Here is a 22,949-nt window from a genome sequence, read left to right as displayed (position 1 = left end):
AGCGATTGGCCATTGGGGGACCCCCCAGCTGGTGATCAGCAGTTGGGTCCCCCTCAAGCAATCTGGCGCCCCCCCCAGACTCAGAAGGCACCAGTCGCCCATGCTCAGGGAAGGCAGTGTGCCTCTCCTGGAGGGCCAGGAGCTTGTCCCTGAATGTCCAGTCCCTCTCCCGTTCTTATGTGACCCTCTCCCACTCGCGCACAAAGTCCTCTGCACACCAGACCTGTGAGGCCACTGCTTCTCTGCCACAGTGACCAGCAGTCCAGCCAGTGCATAAGCCAATCCAATAACAGAGTTCAGTCCTGGATCCACTGCTGCTGGAGCCAGCGCATATGGAACTGAGGCTGGCGATGACCCTGATGGTGCATCCCTGCTGATAGCTGGTGCCTCTCTCCCACGTGCAGCTGGTGGACCTGTGGACTGTGAGAGTTTGCTGAGATACCATGCACCATGCTGGGGGGTGACAGACCTGGTGATCTGTTTAGGTCCCTTCTGACCTTAAGTACTATGATACTATGATACCAGGGGACTCTGTGCTTCCTGACCTCAGATTGGGGGTCATGCATGCCCTGCACCCCAAGAATTCCCCTGCTGAGAGTATCCCAGGCACACCGCAAGGACTGAGGGGTGCCCAGTGCACTACACCCTGCTGGTGATGATTGTTTTGGTGTCCCAGGTACAGAAGAAAACCTGGTGCAGGACCCTGAGCTTTTATGGTGCAGCAGGCAAGCCCATGCTTCCCTGCAATGTTCACCACTGCTTGGAGAGGTACCTGTACCTACACTATATGTCCCTGCCACCCACAGCTGAGGACATCACCACTGGCATCAGCACATTTCACCTGCCTATCTGAGGGGGCACAGGCTGCTTAATAAAGTTTTGCGCTGCCTCTCACCTCCCTGAATGCTGTAGGGGGAAACTTCGGGGGGAAGCTCAGCCAGGGCAGGCAGGGATTGGGGGCAGGGGCAAGGGTGGGGAGGTGAGGGCCCTCCTCCTAGTGTGGGGCTTACCAGGTGGGCATGGTAGATGTGCCCTGTGGCCTGAGTCTGTCCCTGCTAGCTGTGACAATGTGTGGCTCTCAATGGTGTTCTGGGGTGCAAGGGTGTGGTACATGACTGCCAAGGCAGGTGCCCCCTTCACAGGGGACTACAGCTCATGAAGACGGGCAGTGCCATGGCCATGCTGGCCTTCTGAGTGGGGCTGCACACCTGGAGCTGGAGGGGAAGGCACTGACTTGGGCTGCTGGAGCTGCTGGATGATGCTGGGGGCAGGGACTACAATGGGATGGGATCCTGGTGCCCTGAGGGGCTCTCCCCCACTGATAACTTGTCACCACTGCCAGGCCATGCTGGAGGCTCTGGCAGGTTGTCTGTGCTGGAGAACACAGAATGGCTCTGGCCAGGGTCCCAGGGCATGAGGATGTGGTCCAGCTGCCACATAAAGGGCATGGTCCTGTAGGCTGCCCCCAACCAGTGGTTGTAGTCAGTGAAGCTAACCCACTGTGCCTGCAGGTCCTTGACCTTTATGTGGCACTGACTTGACAACTGGTCCTGCCCACACTCCCACATGCAGCCTGACAGGCTCTCATAGTTTGGGTATTGAAACACCTGGTCTAGGCAAACACCTGATCCAGTTTTGGACTGCAGCCTCACCCCACAGGGCTGCAAGCTCTGTAGTCTCATCCAAAGACCAGTTACGCCCTCAGGAGGTGGTGTGTGGCATCGGGGACAATGCCAGCGTGGCTTCCTCAACAGCCTTTAGGGGCTGCGGGCAAGAGTCAGGGCCTGCATGAGACAGGCAGGCAGTGGGAGCGCCGGGGCCCAGCACTGAGGTCCGGGCAGGGTGCTGTGGTTGGCCCAGGGTCACTGCAGAGTTTTACTCTGGGCAGGCTGGGGCAAGCAAAGAGTCTCACCAGTCCCAGGGCTGGAGAAGCTCCAAGCCCCATGGCCCTAGGGCTAGCCTGAGGGTGGTCCCCTGATGATGGGGCTGACTGAGCAAATTTGCTCCTGGTTGCTGTCATGCACTACTATATAGTAACTAAAGCACAGTTAATTTGTTACCTGAATTTTCAGGTAACAAATTAGCTGCACAGTAGATTGGATGTGTAGACAGTGATGCTTTATCGTACAGTCAATTAATTAGTCAATTGCATGGTAAAGCATCTTGTGTAAATGCACCCAGAGAATAGTAACTGCAAAGTCCCCCACCCAGGAGTAAGTGTTTCTGTAAGTTTGTAACTGTGAGGCTGTTAAGAACTAGTAATTGAAGCACTGAGTGGAAGTGGCTCAGGAGACTTTTTCCATGGCTACAAAAACAGACATCTTCCTGTCTGCCATTTACAACCTGTAGTTTACATTAACAGTGGGATCATTACTTTTCTGTCCTCCAGGCACTGCTAGAATGAGCCTTATCATTCTGGCATTCCAAACCCTCATTTCCTTGAACAGGTAGACTAATGAGAGTAGTCCACATGAAAGCACTCTAAGTCCAAGAGAGCAGCAGACTTCCAGAAGATGGTGGGCCATGGGGTTCTGAAAACCCCCAGCATAATATTGCCAGTGTATAGTTGTAATAGAAATTAAATTCATCTTCGTCACTATATATTTTTATTGTAGTGGTGCCCATTGTGCTGGACTCTGGACAAACACAGGATGAGACATAATGTGTGTGTCAAACCCACCTGTGGCTCTCATCTTGAAGTGGAGCTGTACCCAGTTTCTGGCACATTGGGATTCCATGTGTGTGAAAGTATTTGACTGCCTGAAATTTATGGCAGAATTGTGACTGCAAAATGCCAGGCTTGTTATGATTTTTTCCAGACCTGGCAAGTCAAATTGTAATCTCAGTTGCGCTGCGCGATGTTACTGAAGCAGTGATGTTACTCTGTTGTTACACCAGTATTACCAAGAGCAGCATTTGGCCTAGGATGTGGCCATTTTTTTCTCGTGAGTGTAGATGTCAAGTGGCATGAATACCTCAGAAATCCATGAGGCTATAGCACTTTCTTTCCTTGCCTTAGTAATTCTAAGTCCTCTTGCAAATATGCCACTTTATCAACCAACTGAGAAGATGTGAGTGGTGGTGATACACACTACCAGTATTTCCTGTGTTGGCACTTGAGCAAATCGCATTGTGGGAGAAAATCCAGATTTGAATTGTTCATTAGACTAAGAACAGTTTTACAAACCAGAAAGAAATCCAGCTGTTAAGAAACAAGGCACATATTGTTTGAGGTGTATGAGCTTTTTATCCTCAGAATTATTTACTGGTCTGCAAATCATTTGCAGTAATGAACTAATGCGTTTGCGTTGCTCCATATACATCTGTAGAACCAGCTGAGTAATTAAGAGCTGGAAATCTGCCTACTTACAGAAGAGCACTGTTATGCTGGCTCTGCTCTTGGAGCCCTGTAACAGAGATATGTTAATGCAAATACTCCTGTACTCAACAAAAACAAATACAGCCGGACAAACATTAGAACTGCCCTCATTTAAAGATTTTTTAAAAAATATGTGTAGTATATAAACTGACTTTTTGCCTCAGAACGTGCCAAAAAACTTAAGCAGACAGAAGCATCCATTATGCCATTGATAGCATTGCAGTCTTGGATACTACTGGTTCTGATTGAACCTTGTCAGGGATCTGCTGCAGGGGACCAGAGCAGGGTAGGAGCAGTCGTGTACGAGGCTGCTCCTGTTGTAAGCAGATTTGCTCCCAACAGGGAACATATGTAGACACACTCATAGGGAAGGTTTACTGTGCAATATTTTACTGCACAGTAAGCCTTTATAGCATTAATAGCATGTGTAGACATGTCTTCTTAGGTTGTATAGGCCCATCGGCTGGTAACTATGTAGAGAAAAAGCAAAATTCCTTCAGGCTTAATGTGCCATAGGCTGTGCCACAATGGGCAGCTGCTTCTCATTGGGGTGATGTTAATCCTACAGTAAAGGAAATGATTCCTGAGCATTGCTCTCTGGTTCAAATCCCAGTGCAGATGCCTTGACTTCTATGAACATGGGCCTGTGAAGGAGGAGAGGCTTTGCATTTCTAGCCTGCTCTTTCTCATACGCTAGCTGTTACTGCTTCAGAAGCAACCATTAACCTACTTCAGAGCAACCCCTAAGAGCTGGGAGATGTTACCTGCTCTTTCAGACTTCCTGTGAGGCCCTGGGACAGGCACTTAGGCTGGGTCCATAGGGCTTCACTCCCTATCCCAGCTATGATGCCAATAAAAGAAGCCGCATCTATTCATTTCCCCAGGGCACACCAGAGACTGGCAGTCAGATGGAATATGGGGGTTGGGAGTGGCTCAGTGGTCCTAAGCATCCACCATTCCCCAGCACCTGGCTCTCTTGAGGCAGGCAGCCTGAGCACAGCCCTGGGATCCTCACTGAACACGCCCAAGTTGTTTAACTGTGAGTCTCTGGTGCACTCCAGAAGGAGCAAGTAACCAGGGCTTATCTCATCAGCATCAGAACCAGGGTTCAGAGGGGAGCCCTATAAGCATGCCCAAAGGGATGGATTTTTAAAGTCATTTGGGTGTTTATAGATGCAGAGAGGAACTGTGGGGGGGAGGGGTGTGAGGCAGGGTTCAAACCTACCTAGATAGCTAATCAATGAGAATAAGACACCCAAATACCTGTGAGGTACTGAGAGATCTTCCCTTGCTCTCCATCTGCCTTGCCTCCCAGAGATGTGGTAAGTCTCAGTGTCTTAACAACCGTGAGATGCTCCGATCCTATGGTCATGCCAGGGGCATAGAAACACTTCAGTTGGAAGAACAGAATGAAGAGCGTTTTCATGTAGTCCTAATTAACTTAGGTCCTCAACGGGTATACATTGACATGGCTACTCTGACAAGGAAGATTTATTTTGGCCAAGAATCCTTTAAGATACTTCATCTCTCTCCTTGCAGCCTAGTTATAACTGGGAAGAAAGGGATCCCCCTCACCCCCCATATTTGTTTTACTGTGCTTCACACATCAGTTTGTGCAGAAGAACAAAGTTTCCCTTCCCCTGTTTGTTCAGGCAGAAGTCACACAGAAGGAAATCAGAAAGGAGACACATTCCCATGATGTAAGCTTACAAAAGACTGAAAAGAGACAAACATGAAAGCCAGCATGGGGGTGGTGGGCTTTGAAGTGATCTTAGTCCCAGGGCGTATCACTGTTTGATAAAACCCCTTCTTAAGAATAAAGAGTGGGCAAAAAATCTGTAATGTAATGATCTTGCTTGGCTTTCTGCATTTTTGGAGACATCATTTAGAGCAGTGGCTCCCAACCTCGAGGCGTGACCCAAATCAGGATCATGAGGGGTCCACCCCTCCCGCCTGCAGGGCTGTCCTGGAGCACGGTCCAAATGGCTCTCACCGCTGCTGCCCCCCCTGCGATCCCGGCCCGGCCCAGGCTCTGCTGGTGCCACCACACGAGTGAATTGGTGGTGGGGGTTGGGGTCATGACCTGGATTTAGGGTCACAGCAAAAAAATGTTGGAAGCCACTAGTTTCTGCAGTGGATGTCTACAGAAGAGTGAACAGAGATGAAGCCTGTTGTTCAAAATTGTTACCTTGTTCTATAAACTTCTTTCTTTTTTTTAGATCCGGTTAAACAGCAGAGGACTTATTTATTCTGTTGGCTTGCTGCTGGCTTCTGTTTTTGTCACAGTACGTACATCATATTTGGGTCTATCTCCAAGTAGGAGTTTTATAAGCATTTTACTTTCTCTCCAGTTTGCACCTTTTCTCTTAGAGCTGCAACATCCACTGATAAGATAGAGAAACAGCCAGTTCCTAGTGGGCATGTCTACATGTGCGCTTTACTGCACATTAAACTAATTTAATGTGCAGTAAAACGTCACCATCTATGTGTGCCACTATTAGTGCGCAGTAGATTACTTTACTCCTTCAGACACAGGTACACCACAGCTACACCACAGTAGAATGCAGTGACATTATTGGGATTAGTTTACTCTGGCTCACTTTGAGCTAGAGTATATTCAATCACATTAATTGCACATGTAGATACGCCCAGCATGACCTTTTCAAAAACCCTATCAGTAGCAGTTGTCCTCCCCTATACAAGATAGCTCATCCACCATGTATTATCACCGGGAGGGGTCACGGAAAATTCCCTAGTAATCATTAGTCTTTTTCCAGGCTAGAAATGAAACCAAACTCTTTCATGCGTAGTATGATCCAAAGCCCTGCTGGGCAGAGACAGGTTTGTTATAAAACACAACAAATGTTAGTGCAATTTGCTTTGGCTCTTTGTAAAAGCTCTGTGGAATTTAGCATGCAGTGGAATTAATCCTGTTTACAAATATGCAGGCAAGACTGCTCTTGAAGTCAGTGACCCATGCTTCCATGCTTAACACGGGATCAGGAAGGGTATAAGGCAGATGGTACTATCCCTCTGTTGCCTCCCTCCCTGTCCTGGAGCCAGCTGATGAAGGATGAATGCTATGTGTTCCATCACAATTGTAGGAATTGCACCAACCATTGACCCCAAAAGCTGCATTCAGACACACACAGTTTGTGGTACTGCAAACCTCTTTGTGGTGCCACAAGGTGCATGCAGAGAATGTTAAAATGTACTGAAAATCCTGGTAGCAAAAAAAAAAAAAGCACTGGGAAAAAAATGTGGCAGAGCACATGGAACAGGAGTGTATGCCACAACACATGAAGGCTTGGTTCCCAAGGGAGATGCTCTGGCTGCTGGCCAGAGCGTCTCCACTCCTGCAGTTGTGCCACAGCTCCTCCAGCACCCTGGGAGCCAGGAGGAAACAGGCAAGGTCAGTTTGCCCAAAGTGGGACAATTTGTCCCTCACCAAAGTGCACATGTGGGGCGTGCACTACAGCACAAATGTGTGCCACTACAATTTTTGCCACTGCAAGCACATGGCCCTGCACATCTGGACACAGCCAAAGGGTTCATGCGGTTGCTGAATTGACATTTTCACTGACTAGCCATTAGACTGGCTTTAAAGCATGCAGAGGCATTTGAATCTGTGTAGGGAAACAGATATACACAAGCCATTTCATGCATGCAGGAAGGAATCTGGTCTTTGGGGATTTAATGAAATAGACTACCTACCTCATCAACTTAAATGGAATTGAACCTGCCAGACTATGAAAATATTGGGTTGCTTGGCCAGATTCTTAGGTAAGGAAAATCAGCACAGTTAGAGTGACTTTCATGGAGCTATACCCATTTTCCCATGGTTCTGCCTCTCTGTGCTATGATCTCTCATAATATGATCATTTCAGCTGAGAACAGAACTTTCCATCAGCAGCACACAGCAGAAGCAGAAAGTAAGCTACATGCTTATGTGATGGAGAAGGTGTTTGCCACCAATGTCAAATGTTGTTTACCATGTCGCTTCCTTTAAGCAAATCACCATGTCTCTTATAGGTGTTTGGTGTCCACATGAACAAATGGAAGTTGGATAAGAAGCTGGGGTGTGTGTGCCTTTTCCTATATGGCATCTTCCTCTGTTTCTCCATCATGACAGAATTCAACGTTTTCACGTTTGTGAACTTGCCAATGTGCAGAGATCACTGATCCAGGTGGCAGACTTTCGAGGGGGGACTTCCTTCTTACCTGTGCAATATAAAACACGGCTGGCATCTCCAGAACGTGGTGCGCCTCACGGTCGTGAAGTAGATCCTACTCACTGTTCATAGGACTCTTCTCCCCGCCTCAGTTTTCCCATTCCCCAGCCCCACAACCTGGAAAAATCCTGCATCGATGTGAAGATTTTTTTTTTCAGCATTCATGTGATTTCCAAGCTCAGTTTTTGAACAGTGACTGGGATTCTAAAAGAACTGGCTGCTAACTGGCATTGAGCCAGGCAAAACTGGTCTGCTACAATTCCTTCTTTTTTAAGTTATTTGATGGAAGACTAATCTAATTTATGACTTAAGACTATTGCTAGAATACAGAAGAAGAAGGTACGTTGTATACGGGGTGTTTTTCAAGGAGAATCGTGGGAATTTGGGGGTATTTTTTTTTCAGAGATCAAAAGCCTCTCTTGCAGCTTCTCCTTCTGAGCGCTGGGTTTCATGTAACGATCCAAAGGTCACGAGTGCAGTGTATTATGGGAACTCAATTCAAGGTACTTGGCATAGAAGTGGATTTCCTGCGTATTAAAGGGGATGATTGGTGAAGCAATAGATAATGACTTGCTGCCATAAACGATGAATCTCCTAAAGGTGTTATGAGGAATGCGAGATGAACATGGATTCAAAGGGTAAACACTGTTACTGTTTTTATTATTAATGTCAAGAATTTTATTGCTAGGTTACTTATAGGATTTCCAAGCAATAGTTTAGGACTGCCAGCCCAGGAGGGCTATCAAGGTGGGGGTCCTGGTTTTAATTACCTACCCGTTGAAATGCCAGGTCAGATGCTTCAGAAGATCATCTGACTGCTTGTATTTTTGGTAGCGGGTTCTGTAGTTTTATGTCTTGCTCACCTTGAGAGGGACATAAGCACATGTCAGAAATTTTCTAAAAGAGTACTAGACACTGGTTTCTGTAAAAGGAAAGAGGCATATTTTGCACAGATATTGTTACTGAAGTCATAATTTGCCACTCTAAAAAATACACTGGACCTGGCCAGATATTTTTCTTTTTTCTTTTTCCTTCTTTTTACTGTTGAGCTTGTCTGATATCAAATCATTGTGGATTTATTCCACCTCTTACCTGAGGAGGAGGAGGAGAGAGAGAGAGAGATAGAACTGTTCAAATATGGGCTATCTTTAAGGCAGACTCACTTACAGATCTGTTATTGTGAAAGTTTAACCATTCATTGTTTTAATATCCCTGCTAGGTTTTGTATGATGCTACATTAATATACAGACAGATTCCAACACATGAGAAATGTCCACCATTACCACATTTGTCTGTCTTGAAACTGTGGATTCCTACCAGTGCTGGCTGTTTTATTTACATGCTGATTGCTTCTGGTCCATTTGGTATGGTTTTTCCTCTTCCTTGCATACATTCTACTATGAACATAATAAGATATTACCAGATAGGTGAATGTGTATGTCTATGGTACAACCAACAGCAAATATTGCTAGGAAGTGCGCTAGAAGCCATAAAGCAAAGAAGAAATCTAAACCATAGCAGAAAAAAGTGGTTCACAGAATGAAAACTAGTCACACTTCTGCACTTAATTATTTATGATTCATTTTCTTTGGACAAATAGTATCAAGTAAAGGTTTCCAACTGGCAATCTCTATTCAGCATGGCACATTACTTTCTGTCCTTCTTATATGGAACAAGTGAAAACCATTGACAGCCATTGCACTGTTCCTGTTCATCTGATGAGCCCAGCCAAAAGCAGGTGCTCTGTAAAATACTATGTAAAAAGCATCCTGGTGGGTCCCTGGCAGGAAGCAGGTGTGAAGTCAAGGAACAGTGTGGCTATAGGGTAAGGCAAAGAGGGAGGTTAGTTTTTACATGCACGTTGTCCTTTTTTCTTCAGGAATAGAATTGTAATCGCACCTGTTTAGCTGTGCAGCCTGTTGTCAGAACATCATTCAACACTATATTACAATCCCATTGAACTAGCAATCCCCATTGTCCATTCTTAGGGTTGTTTTTGTTAATTGTTATAATAAGAAGAACTAAAACATCTAAAGAAATTCTTTAAATTGAACATTATTAGCATGATGCAATGCACTTCAATAAAATTCACTCTTCAGCACACAGTTATAACCTTATAACAAGATACCATAGCCCCTAAACTGTATGTTTCTTTGCTTACAGAAGGAACAATATTTGAAAATAAAATATGTTGCACAGCAGGACCTATTATTACTTCTATTTTGAATACCGTATTTATACGGCTGCTCCAATGGAGCCAGTTGGATCTATTTCTACGAAATAGCCATTATCTTTCCCACAGCACAAAAACTGCATGACTATTTTTTTAGGAACTTTTCCTATTGGCGTGCATTAAAGACTGTAGTACCATAGCTTTGCATTGTGTGTGTAACCTGAAATACCTTGTTTTGAAATCTGTGCGTTTTGCAAGCATATACCGCAAGTTACTTGTTCCAAGTGTAAGCAAAGAGGTATCTTCGATATACCGGCCTGCTCTTAGTTGTACCATACAAGATGTGATAGAACACTTCTTGCGGCAACCATTTAAGTGAGATGTGCTTATGATCTGGAACCAAATCACCTCGTATATCCTTGATTTGGAATAATGTACCAACTAAGTATATAGTCTCACTTGATTTGAAAAGAGAGAGCCTTTCAAACTCTTTGGCTTAATTAAAGTCCATGGAAAAATCTCCAGGGCAAAAATATAAGCATTTTTCTGTGCCAAATTTATGCTGAGGTCACTTCTCCTGGATGATCTCCCTAAGACATAAATCAACAAGATCATATCAATGCACATCCCAATTCAGTGAGTATTCTCAGCTTTTATTTTAAATTTTCTTCCAAATAATCCTAGCTAACTGTTTATGAACTTTTCAAAGAGAGCTTTAAAGAACCTTTTCTGTAGTAGAGAGCATTTCATTGCAGTTCTGTCTTGCTCTGACTTTGTTTAGGCTGTCATCAAATATCTGATCCATGTTAGTTTCAACTTCATTTGGCATGTGGTTGGCTGTTCCTTGGCAATGGGTAGATGCCAAAATGTTATGACATGAGGTACTAAGATGCTAAAAAGATTGCTTTTGCCCTGCCAAAGTAGATTTCTCCACATTTTTTAGAGCTAATGCACTTTTTGTAGATACATATACCTACACAGACAATATCTAACATGGGGTAGGGACTTGCATTAGTGTGAGACAAGGGTTTTCTGTTTTGCTTGGTTGCTTTGTGTTCGACTTTGTATCCTGAGCTGGGTCACTGAAGTTGATCCATTTGCATGCGTTGGATTTGTGATTTTTGTGCCTGTAAAACAGAAAAGTTGTGCTACTTTTAAGCATGCAAACGCCAAACAATGTTTTTTTAAATGTTAAATCAGAATAGATAGCAACTTTTGCTTAGGGACACCACATTTAATGTTGGTATTATAACCTTAATGTAAAGCAACAGTAGCAAAAATTTTAATGCCTTTTCCTAGTAAGTTAAAGTGAAGATCAAATATACTTAGATACTTTTTTAAAAACTGTAACTTTCCGACTACTGTCAGGTATTTCTTTTTACTGATTTTCTTTCCTGAAGACACAATCTTTTAAAATTAAATATACAGACATATCAAGCATGCTATCATGTTAGGCCTTGTCTATCTTCAAAATAACAGCAATTTAAATTGGTTTAGAGAATGATACAGTTCAGCCAATCTGCATGGACACTCTTAACTGGATTTAAACCTGCCTTATCTTGGTGATGCTATGTTTCCTCAGGAATTGGCTTAAGGTAAATCAATGTAAAGCAAGTTGAACTCTAATTGAGAGTGTCCACTAAGGCTGTTACACCAGCGTAACTGAACCAATTTAAAATCATCCTTTTAGATAAAGTGGTGCCAGTATGAATATAGACAAGGCCTCAGCCACTTACTTCAGAAAGAAGAAATTATGCCTTTTAATGCACATATTTAGAAAGCTGTATGAACACATTGGATGTACTGTGAGGCACAAAGATAAAGGAGGAGTGTCTCCAGCATCCAGAGACTATAAATGAAACCTTAGTTCTAGTCAATAGAACTTTGGGTCTACTGAAATCAGTGACAAAGCTCCCACCAACTTCACTAGGGCGAAGATTTCACCCTATAGATCTTTCCTGAAGCACATCCTAACAGGTACTGTCAATCCTAAGAATAGGTTTTTAAAAATATGGAAAAGGATATCAAATATACAACTCTTCTACCCGTCTTCACCCAAACCAAATTAGCAAAAATATGTTTATGAATGCAGCCAGGCACAAATAATGAGATCACACATCAGCGTATGTATATCAAAGTATATGTGTGTATGTACACAGAGAGAGAGAGAGAGAAAGTGCACCAAAGGAGCGTGCTTCACAAGTGTATCCACATCAACCCAAGATATGCTGACTCCCTGGATGGACACGAAGAAGTTCTTAAGTCTCCAAGATGAGATCTCAACTGTGGCCAAATTCATGCCTTAAGGGGACAGACAAAGCAAGGCAACCATGAAAGAAAAATGTCTGTTTGTTTGTTTGATTGCACACTAAGCGATATGACTGGTAGCATTTGGCTGTAACATCCATCCTGAGTCACTTCCTTTTCCACTGAGTAGTGAATGAATGAAATAAATCAACAAGGCAGATTTTACCAATGAATATGACTTTTCTATAGCCAACTGTGAAAATGAGATTCATATGAAGGATGTGAACCTGCATCATCAGTTGCTGTTGTCACAGAAGCTTACTCAAATGCTGAGTATGTTACCATTTGCCAAGAGTAGAAGTTAGCTGTCAAGGTTTCAAATCAGCAAGCCTGTGATAAGGCAAGCAGATAATGTATATTCCTAGACTCCCTTATTATTAGATCCTATGGAACAGTATGCAGATTTCACAGTACAATGACCTGTAAGGTGTATTGTATCTTTGCTTCTTTTACACACACACACACACTTTTTTTTTTACTATAGCTCCTTTTCCTAAGCAAAATGACAACATTTCCCCTAAAGCCAAGTTTTACCTAATATCTGATAAATATTGCCTGTGGGTCAAAAATATAGGCCATCAAATAAATCAGTCCAATGGAAATTGAATGAAATATGGAACTTTGAAAACCTCAGTATTAACACAAAGTATTTAAATTAAAATGTATTCATATGGTAATAAGAGAATGTAGCTGAAAAATATATTAAATTGATAACATCAGGCAAAATATAAACATGGCAGGTCTTGATGTTTCAGTACTTCAGCACTTTTCCATATTATCCTTCACATTTAAAGCATATTGCAGTCCTAATATCATCCGTGAGGCAGATACAAGAAATAGACAGATTCCTGTAAAAAGGCACTGTCACGGCTGGCATGGCTGCTATCCAGTCCACATACATTTAGAACAGGGGTGGGCAAAATGTGGCCTATGGGCCGGATGCAGCCCACCAGGCCATTTCTATCCAGCCCACGGGGCCCCTAAAACATTTAAAAAATTAATATTTATCAGCTCCTGGCTGCCTGTCATGCAGCCCTTGATAGCTTGCCAAAACTCAGTAAGCGACCCTCTACCTGAAATAACTGCCTGGCCCTGATTAGGAAGATGGTCAAACCACTTTATTATTCAATAGAGTATTACAAGAGAGATGACCCCAATCAAACTGGATTGTGACTTTCCTTTTAATTGGCCATATGATTATGGAGAAGAAAAATGTTCTCAGAGTTTTATGTGTTTCAGTTTCAGGATTTAGATAAGCTTTGCTAGAAGCTGAGGAAAAGGGCAGCAGGCTTTGTCCACTGGACAAGCAGGGGCAGATCCAGGATTTGGCAAAAGGGAGTAGGGAAGCAGCCACCCATACAGCAGTGGTGGCTGTATACCTGCTCCAAGCTTCTTCCCCACCCTCTACATGCACCAGTGGGGCCAGACCACACTGTGGGAGCCTCTGGGGACTTCTTTAAAGTTCACAAAGCACATAAGAATCCCTTCCCTTTTCCCTCCTTGCTCAGAGGCATGTCCCATCTTCAGAGCCACTCCTGCTTGCTCCAGACAGGCTGTGTGGGGCATGGACTCAGCTGAGAACAGTGATGGGGCATTAACAATAGGCAGGGGCATTCCCCCTCCCTATGCCTGCTCCCAGGAGACTGGGCAGGGTCAGGGAAACCTCCACTGCACCCATTGCCACTGCTGCCAGGGACAGATTAACCGTTTAGAGGGCCCGAGGCAAACAAACTCATGGCCCCCTACCTGTTTCACTCAATAATTATAATACGTAAAATAAGTACAACTGGGCCATTTCTTCACCCTGATTGCTGCTACTGTTGCTGTTTCCACCTGAACCCAGCCCTCACACCACCTGAAAGGTGCAGCTACACCACTGCACCTCCACTGGATCCACCCCTGTGGACAAGATGCAGGCTGGTGTAATTGTAATACCTATTGACCTAATTCCACCCACAGAGCTTCTGGGGCAGACAGTGCACTGGGGAATCATGTTGCAGTACCCAGGAGCCCACAAGGAGGCAGGGAAACCTAGATGATGTGTGGGATTGGCCAAGGATGGGGCATGACCTAGGACAATGCTGATTTACCATAACCCCCAAGCAACCACTACCAGAAGAACTCCCGATGGTGCTATTACCAGCTGTCTCTGCCCTGTCAGCCCAAGGGAAGGATGTTGCAGTAGCACTGCTTGCCCTCCCAGAGAGCCAGGCTGAAACAAGGTGGTGTCATTTACACTTCTCTCTGTGCTGGCTCTAGCTCCCTTCAAAATCAGCGGGAAGAGTTCCATGCACAGCTCCCCAAAGTACTTTAAGCTTTGTTTCAGCTGCATGTGCTTAGGTGTCATGAAAGTCAGTGGAGGTTAACCATGGGCTAAAGGATATGTACATATTCAGGTGTTTTGCTGTAAAACATCCTAAATTAGATTCAGTAAATCTAGTTCAGCTGTTTTTAAAGCATTTCAGTCAGTGCAATGGATGAACACTAATAGTGCAGTTCCTGTAAGCAGATGCAGTAAAATGTTCCTGTTCCAAGCAGTTCTGGGGAAAAAAAGTCCTACAATGATGAATAAGTAGATGACTCCAGGCAGGAGAGTCCTTACTGAATGTGCCTTTGATTGAAAATAGTGAAGTAACTTTCCAAGGCTTTGTAGGGGTTTTATAGATTTTCACTACAAGTCAGCTACTGAGCAAGATTTTTACTTTTTGTAGGATTCTGTAGGAAAATAGATTTTCCCTATGTAGTTTCTGCCATTTTTTTGGCTCATCACTTTTATGTATTTCAGTATATAAATGAGGCAGCACATTAAAATGAGTAGTAGCTCTTTTTAGCAAACTGGGCCTGATCTAAAGCCCATGAAGAAAGATTTGCTGTTGACTTCTATTGGCTTTAGATCAAGGTCACAGGAACTCATATTATTCCCTTCTACAGATTTTTCCCATAGTTCAGCTGATTTGGCTAGTAACATAAAGTTTCCATGTTGCTATTCCCTTGATTTCGAGTAGCTTGTGCATGCATGAAAAGGCATGAAATAAATCTTTTTTGCCTTGCTTGGGGACAAACAAGTTTGATTTTTTTTTTAAGTATAGGGAGTCCCATTTGCTTCTGTAAGACCAAAAGATTTAACCCCCCCCCCCCAAACAAAATAAAATGTAGGTCTGTGACCCTTGAGCTACTACAGCAAAAGTTCTCTCCCCCCCCCCCCCATTCCCCCTGTGCATGGCTGTATCTGTAGGCATAGAAACAATTATATAAAATCTGAAGAGCAAACCCTGACTTCAGTGAAGTCAGTGGGAGCTTTGCCATTGACTTTCATTTGAGCCAGGATTAAAAATGGAACTTTGAAAGGAGTCTTATAAGAACAAACTGCTATAAGGTGAGAGTTCACTCAAATTCTGACCCTAGGAGTTACCCACAGGTAGTAGTAGGCCCATTTAAAAAATAGGCTGGATTACTCTTAGAATGACTATTTAGTGAGTGTAGGTTTATATGACTAGCCTTTGTATGGGTCTCATCCCTTGTCTTGTATAGAACATTTTCTTTTGTGGAAAGGCTAGTTTTTCTTAGTGTAATATGAAATACAGCCTGTGATTGACTTATGAAAATCTTTATTGGGACATGGACTCCAAACAAGTCCCAAGGCAGCAAACTGAGATCTGTAATCCAGGAGGGTTTCATCTCTTGTGTAAGAGCACCAGAGATTAATCTAGCTCCCTGTTGTAATATATTTAGCATGTAATAACAGTAACAAGAACTAAAACATGGAGGGAGGAAGAGTGGGGAATACATTCCACAGCAGGGCACTTATTCAATGTCTGAAAGGTGATGGGAAGAATTCCCCTGAATTTCCCTACAAGTGTATATCTATGTGGAATCTGTTGCCAAAGAAGTTGCTCCTGTGAACACTGGGCTCCTATACATGTGCAGGGAGCCTGCTCTGATGCGCTGTAGTTCCTGCGCATCAGAGCAAACTCGATTAACCAAGTCTGCTGGAGCCTAGAAATTAATGCACTCCGGCAGTCTCCAGTGTCACATGCATCGGCATCCCCGCACTGAAAAATGACAGCAGGCCACTTTAAACTAAAGCCGGTTTGATGACCTTTAGCTCAAAGCACCCCACCACCATTTTTCAGTGTGAGAACACTGATACATATGACACTGTAAGTGCTTTTAATTAAAGTGCCCCCCCCACACCTCCCAGAGCATGTGTATAAATGCCCCTTGTTTTCTGCTTGTAGATGGGTGTATTATTGGTTTCTCTGTGTTATAAATATGCAAAATTTGACTACCATAATCCATATGTTAAGCATAGAGACTTCCTTTGGTTTTGAATGTTTGTAAATGCATTGGACTAACAGAAATGGGATGCAGTTTTGGACTCTGTAAACTGATGGGAGAAAATGTGGAGTGGGTCTTCTGCTTAAGATACCTGCTTCAAGAGTCATAGCATGAGATTGTAACTCAAGGCCTACCTGTAGAATGCACATATCCTTTGATATATCAGATCAGTACACAGGACATTGGCATACTCTCACAATATGTTTTCCCAAAGAGAAATCACTGTCTTTTCAAAGTGAAATTTGCACATACGCAGATATTTTATATCTGATCCTCTTCAAGGGAATCCCTTATTCATTTATAAATACTCCATGCATTCTATTTACTGTAAGTGAGTAAAGTAGCCAAGATCCTGTTTTGTTTTGTTTTATAGATAAAAACAATGACTGCCCAAGGAATATTACTGACCCAGTTGCGTGATTATAGTTTTGATGTGGGTAATTGATCTCCATGAAGCCTGGTCATCCCATATTAAACTATATTCACTAAGGGATTCAGTCATGATTAGAAGTTCTTTGACAGATTTTTGGCCTTATTTTTTTAAAAGTATAAACATAGATTTATATTCCAGTATTTACATATATACTTTAATCTAGTATGCCGTCTGTCATTAAAACAAAGTCCTGTGGTAGCTGGCTGCCATGTGAGTAGGAAAAGAAACCTATTATGGCTGTTGACTAGACGGTAACTGATGTCAGTATTTAAGATAGTTACACATATATTTGTAAGTACAAAAGATGGTTACTAGTTTTTATTTGTTTCCATGTTTGTATTAGCAAGCAGATGTTAATGTTGCATGCCAATCATATATCTACAATATCAAACGTTTAAAACAGCTTATCTTTGTAAATTCAATAGTATTTCTAATTCTAATGATTATTATTTCAAATTTTAGTTTTCTTTTCCGAATGTAAAGTAGTTAAAAAGAGAGAGAGAGAGATCAAGGAGATCAGGAAATAGTGCACTGAAATATTTATACATTTATTTATTTATTTATCTTACATTAAGAACTACACCCCAGGGTCAGGAAAGCAGTGACCTGTCTGGGGAGAGGACTTAAAACCCATTCACATCCATGGAATTTAAGCCCAGGCTTAACATTAAATATAGCTACATGTGCTTTCCTGAATCAGGACCTAAAGTTAGAGCCACTTTAACATATTAATACCATCCATATGAATTTCCCTGAAAAGCAGTCAGACATTTAATTTTCAGTGATTTTCATCAGTTTGCTAGGCCACTTCCTGTAACTTACATTTTTGGGGTAGCTGTGAGTAAGGAAGAAACCTCTGTACAAGGCCATTATACTGATTAGGGGAGCAGCAATGTGAAAATGTGTGAGCATTCACCAGTCTCTCTCAGTCAACAGTGTCCACTGCTTATTACAAACAGAGCCTAAGGACAGAAATTACACATAAACAGGTATAAGAGATTGGAAACTGGTTCAGATCTGTAACGCAACAGAAGTTCAGTGCACATAAACCACTTTCAAAATGACTGAAACTAGTTTAAGATAAACCTGGATGGATGTAATATCAGACTTAACTGATTTATGTTAAATCACTTTATTGAACTTCCATTCCAGATCGCCTCCAAATTCAAGTTAACTCACAGTCCCACAGCATCCAGGATGCTTTGTACCTCCCCCGCAACTCCCCCATCCCCATCCTTGCAGGGTAGGCAGGCTAGCCTTGGCCAAAGCTGTCTGCTCCAGTGAAACAGCAAGGTATGCTCTAACTCCACCCCCCCTCCAGCTGCCAGCTTCTGGCCTGGGCCACTGCAGGCATGTGGCTGCATTTCTGGAATCAAAAGTGAATGTCTGTTCACTTGCTTATTGGTTCAGTCTGTGCAATTTAAACTAAGCTGCAAAGACTGAATTGTTTCAGCCTCAGGCATTTTGACTCTGTACAGTCAAAGAAAACATTGGGCAAAGGACCTGTGATTTTCATGTGTTAGGAAATTAGAAAAAGGAAAATAAAAAGCAGCATGGATGCACAATGCTCAATAATCATTGATGGTTGCAGAGCCATTGAGCTGCTTAGTAAATATGCACACAGATGGACTCAATTCTAATCACCAGAAGAAAAAAAGCCTGTATGTATAGAGAGCAGCTTCAGATTTTCATGCTAATGAATGGCTGAATCTATTAAGCAATGGAAAATACATATAGTAATCCTTCTGGTGTTTGGGTTGTGATGCTAATATATGGCTGATCCTATTAAGCAAAATTCTAATAACCAGTGGACACTATATTTCATTTTAGAGTGAATATAATTGTTTTAACTGAACATTCACATGCCCTAAGATCCCAACCGCCAGATACTTAAGAGAATCTTCTTTTCCCAGGTTCACCCTAGTTCCTTCTAAAAACTCCTAAAAAATAAAAAGAATTCTAGTTGATGCTGGCAAAATTGGACAACCAGTATATCTGAAAACAGGTGTAACCTGTAGTGAACTTTTGGGAGCTACTGGCATGCGTTGTTGGAGCTCTGCTGATGGAGTAATGATCATTTAAAGCAGGTGAAGACATTCCCCTTGAAATCCTGCACTAAAGTACTCCCACTGCTCACCCTTGTTTCCATCAACTCGGGTTGTTTTTCTCAGGTCAGAGAGGAAGTCTCCACTGCAGTATATCACAGGTTGTTGCTCTCTGTATGAATTGCAATAGGGCTCCAAGTAAAGCAGCCAAAGACAAACACAGGAGTCATCTTACAAAAAGAATTTTGGGGAAAAATAGTTAGAATTCTGTACTGGAGCAAACGCTTAGACACTTTGGTGTTTTCATGTTTAGGGAGGAATTAAATCCGGCAAATCAAAAGGATAATGGCTGATTGTGAAGCTGGCTTGCATAAGGTGAACTTGCACTTGTTGCAGTGCTCATGATTCAGCTGAACCCCTTAACAGGTTCTCAAAGAAAACATTTCTTTCTAGTAGCTCTCACTAGTGAGTCTACATCTTCAAGTGCAACACACGTTTCTGTGTATCAAAACTGGCTTATGCAATCTGGACATTCTTAGGTAAAACAAGAACTCAAACAGAAATATTGGATTTGTTTAGATCTTACAGGAAGCCAAGAAAAAGCTTTTGGATAGATTAGTTGTTAGAGATTTCTAATTTAAACATGCATGGCACATTTAGAGGGCACAACAGATTACTACATATTTATAGGTCACAAACAGTGAGCAAATGTAGATAAAAATAAAAATGCATTATGAAACACTGATTCTTGTGTAATTAGAATGCCTGCAAGTTTTTCAGGGATTTCATTTAGGTTGTGATTTGTCTGCAAACAAGTCTTTGATCTTTTTTTTTTTCAGTTCACTTACCAGCTCTGGTTTTCTTTTCCCATTAAGAAGTACTGTATTTTCTTATCAGGGAAAGATGAGTCAAAAATCATGCAACTGTCAGACTTGGTTCTTACCTTAGCTGCATAAGTGGCTAAAATCTTGAACGCACATTTGTTAACGTACTCCTGTCTACACAAGAAAGGACTTGAATCCTTGCTATTTAATAGTGTTAAGGTAAAACTGTATTTAACTTCCCATGAGAGTAACTTCATTGAGTCCAATGCCTATTTCTGGGAACAAGGAAAGCACCCTTAGGCTCTTGCTCTAGCCTGTGTCTGTAATAACTAATCCCCATGTTGAATGTACGAGACAGGAAAATAACTAGAAAAGACACATTTCTGTCTCTGGCAATATTGTGTGCAGCCTGGAATTCAACAGTAAAATGGTGAAACAATAAAAGCAATTAGAGAGTATCCACAAAGATTCAAAAGAGTATGTACACACAGAAAGAAAATACTGGGGTACATTGTTACATGCCCCAAATTAAGTCTTGGATAAGAGTCCTGTCAGGTGATTGCAGAATACTAACACTAAGTGAGGGACTTCATCCTGTAAAGAGTGTGATGTAGGCTTTGGACTGGCCCTCTGCAGAGTGAATTTCAGTAAAACTGAACAGCAGTGCTTTCTGGGTTAGATTTTCATTAGAGCTCCATGCCCAATAACTGCATCATGTTGTAAGCGACTTGCTGAACTCCCCAACAGCATCCATTGAGAGAAGATGCTCTTGAGAGGTGGGTGTCACTGAAAACCTGCCCCTGGACTTTTCTGCCATTGCCCTGGCTTGACAGCACATGCTTCTGTGGCAGGAATGAGTTCTCAATGACAGTGCTGTCAGAGAGAAGGACTAATGCAATGTATTTCCTGGAGCTCTTACGGAAAAAATGTTTTTTCTTTCGCTAACACTGTTGGAGTCTTTAGACCACTGAATGCAATCCCTGGTACAGCTTGTTCTGAAATAAGCAGTGATGATAATGTTGTATAGATTTCTTTAAATTGTGTATATACTCATTTTCTACTTTATGGTGCAGCCACAGCTTCAAAGCTGCCAAAAGCAGAGCAATAAAAGATTGATCAGATCATCCTTCATCAATTCAGTATCAAATAGTGTGATCTGGGTACTTGTTTTCACTGAGTTTGAAGACTCTATGATGCTTCTAACCATAATGGAGAAAATGTAGATGAAACTGTGTGTCAAGGCACACAACATTTTAGTTCAATTATACCAGCTGGGATTCACCAGCAAGAAATAAAATTAAATGGTTTGTAGAAATAAAATTTTATTCAAAACAGCTTCCTATTAATGCAGTTTCAAAATGTAAAAATGGTAGAGCCACAGACAAAACATTTGTTACCTTTTCAAATAAGTTACAATAATTTTGTCATACTTGTACAAGTATTATTAAGTCTGTCTTTCTGTACATTTGTTTTGCAATTTGTTGTAGAGTACTGTTTGTATGCATAGCTGTTCCACTTGCCTGTGTAAGTTAGAAATTTAACAGAAATGAAAGCATGCATTTCTCTGTTTGCTGGTAACCTATGAAATTAGAAACTTGTATTTCTGTGTTTTTAAAGTGTTATAACTATAAACAAAATTCACAGCACTATTGTCTAAGGAATATCAGAATTTTTTATTAGATTGAATTACTTTAAATGTTTTGTCATTTGATTTGATAATGTGTAAGACATCTACACTAAGACAATACAGTGTTTATCAATAAAGTATCCTCTCTTGGTACTAACTTACCACTTTAGGGCACTTTGAGACAAACAATATCAAGTGTGCCTCAGTACTTGCTTTTTCATTCTCTGACTCTTTATTCTAAGGACATCCAACATCACTGCTTTAATTTGAACATTTTGAATTAAAAAAAAAAAGAAAAAGGAAGCACAAGCAGGGGAAATAACCCCATTTAGTAATTCTCATACTTACAATTCCTTTATTTTTGAATTTGCACACTCTAGGAATCCAGAAATTCAGCTATATATGGTGTAGAAAGCAGCTGCTACAAATTCTCTATATCTGAATGTATGCTATGTGTAGACTATTAAAATGTTGCCATTGGCTTCACTAGAATAAAGTCAATCTCTATGAAGCTAATTTTGAGAATCAAAACTTTGGAGATGTCCTTAGTATAGCAAGGCTTACTTCAATCTGTTTTGTTGTTGCAAGTCAGTCTGCAGAAGGGCTGTGGGAGAATGCAATAGGAGGAAACATTTATTCTTCTGGAATAGTGAAATACCTGTAGGTACCTTTGGAGGAACAGTTTGTGTTTCCGGTGAGTGGGTTGAGAGTAATTTATTCAGGTATAAAAAAAATATATGGTGAGGACTGTGTTGTTATGTGGGGTTTCCCAGGGATCAGATTAATTGAATCTAGTGTAAATTCTGTTCCAGAGACTTTAAGTAAAAGAAAGTTAGATTTATCCTCATCCATACTCAGACTCATATTCAGGCCATGGAGCTCTGGAATTAAGCAGGAGGAACATAAAGCCATATGCAAACCAGAAATTAGGTGTTTAAAATAGTAGTGTTAGAGTGCTGTTGTAGCTGTGATGGTCCAAGAATTATGCAAGAGGCAAGGATTTTTGGGGGGATGATATTTTTTAGTCAATCAACTGCATTGCTGGACTAAATATAGAGAAGATTTCAAATGCAATGCATTCTTCATCAGATTGTTATCATGTCTGATAAAGAATGCATTGCACTCGAAAGCTTGTCTGTCTTTACTCCAACCATGCAGTTGGCCCACTAACCCCCCTGCCAAAAACACACACAATTCCCCAACCAAAATCTTGCCTTTTTCCCATTTTAGACACAATAGGCTGGATGTCTAAAGTCCAAATGTATGATTCTGAAAACCCCCATTCACCTGCTGCCTTATCCCAGAGTTGCCTAAACTCTGCAAACAACTCAGATCTTGTCTTTAAGAATATTTTAGATATGTGCCTCTGCACGTGTCCAGACCTGCCCTGGTTATGGCAGGACAGAGCGGCTTGGTCTCTGAGTCACATCAGACCTCAGTTGGGATCCAGCAAACATACATTTCCCTATAGCCCTGGGCAAGAGTCAAGATTTCAGACACACCCCTCTGCTCAGTGCTTCTCACTACCTATCTCTCATGTCACGTCTTATCGGGTGCTCCAACTTTAAAGAATTTCCTCCTAAGTAAGCTG

At 42.1% G+C, this 22,949-nt stretch overlaps 1 protein-coding gene across 3 annotated transcripts in view; it reads left to right on the top strand.

Annotated features, from left to right (window-relative positions):
* The window catches only part of SLC24A3 (solute carrier family 24 member 3), a 452,298-nt gene extending 430,745 nt beyond the window's left edge, over positions 1 to 21,553 (top strand). For 2 of the 3 annotated variants that reach the window (XM_019491036.2, XM_019491034.2), the window contains exons 16-17: positions 5,599 to 5,664; positions 7,412 to 21,553. In XM_019491036.2, the coding sequence (XP_019346581.2) occupies positions 5,599 to 5,664; positions 7,412 to 7,561 (216 nt within the window). In that variant the 3' untranslated portion in view covers positions 7,562 to 21,553. The remainder of the gene's footprint in view (positions 1 to 5,598; positions 5,665 to 7,411) is intronic. The other variant, XR_002091321.2, reaches the window with a different exon arrangement.
* Positions 21,554 to 22,949: the final 1,396 nt, after the last annotated feature.

The sequence above is a fragment of the Alligator mississippiensis genome, chromosome 1 (assembly GCF_030867095.1).
Source record: "Alligator mississippiensis isolate rAllMis1 chromosome 1, rAllMis1, whole genome shotgun sequence".
Taxonomy (NCBI): Eukaryota; Metazoa; Chordata; order Crocodylia; family Alligatoridae; genus Alligator; species Alligator mississippiensis.
The sequence above is the reverse complement of the archived record's forward strand: the minus strand, read 5'-3'. Positions and strand labels throughout refer to the sequence as shown.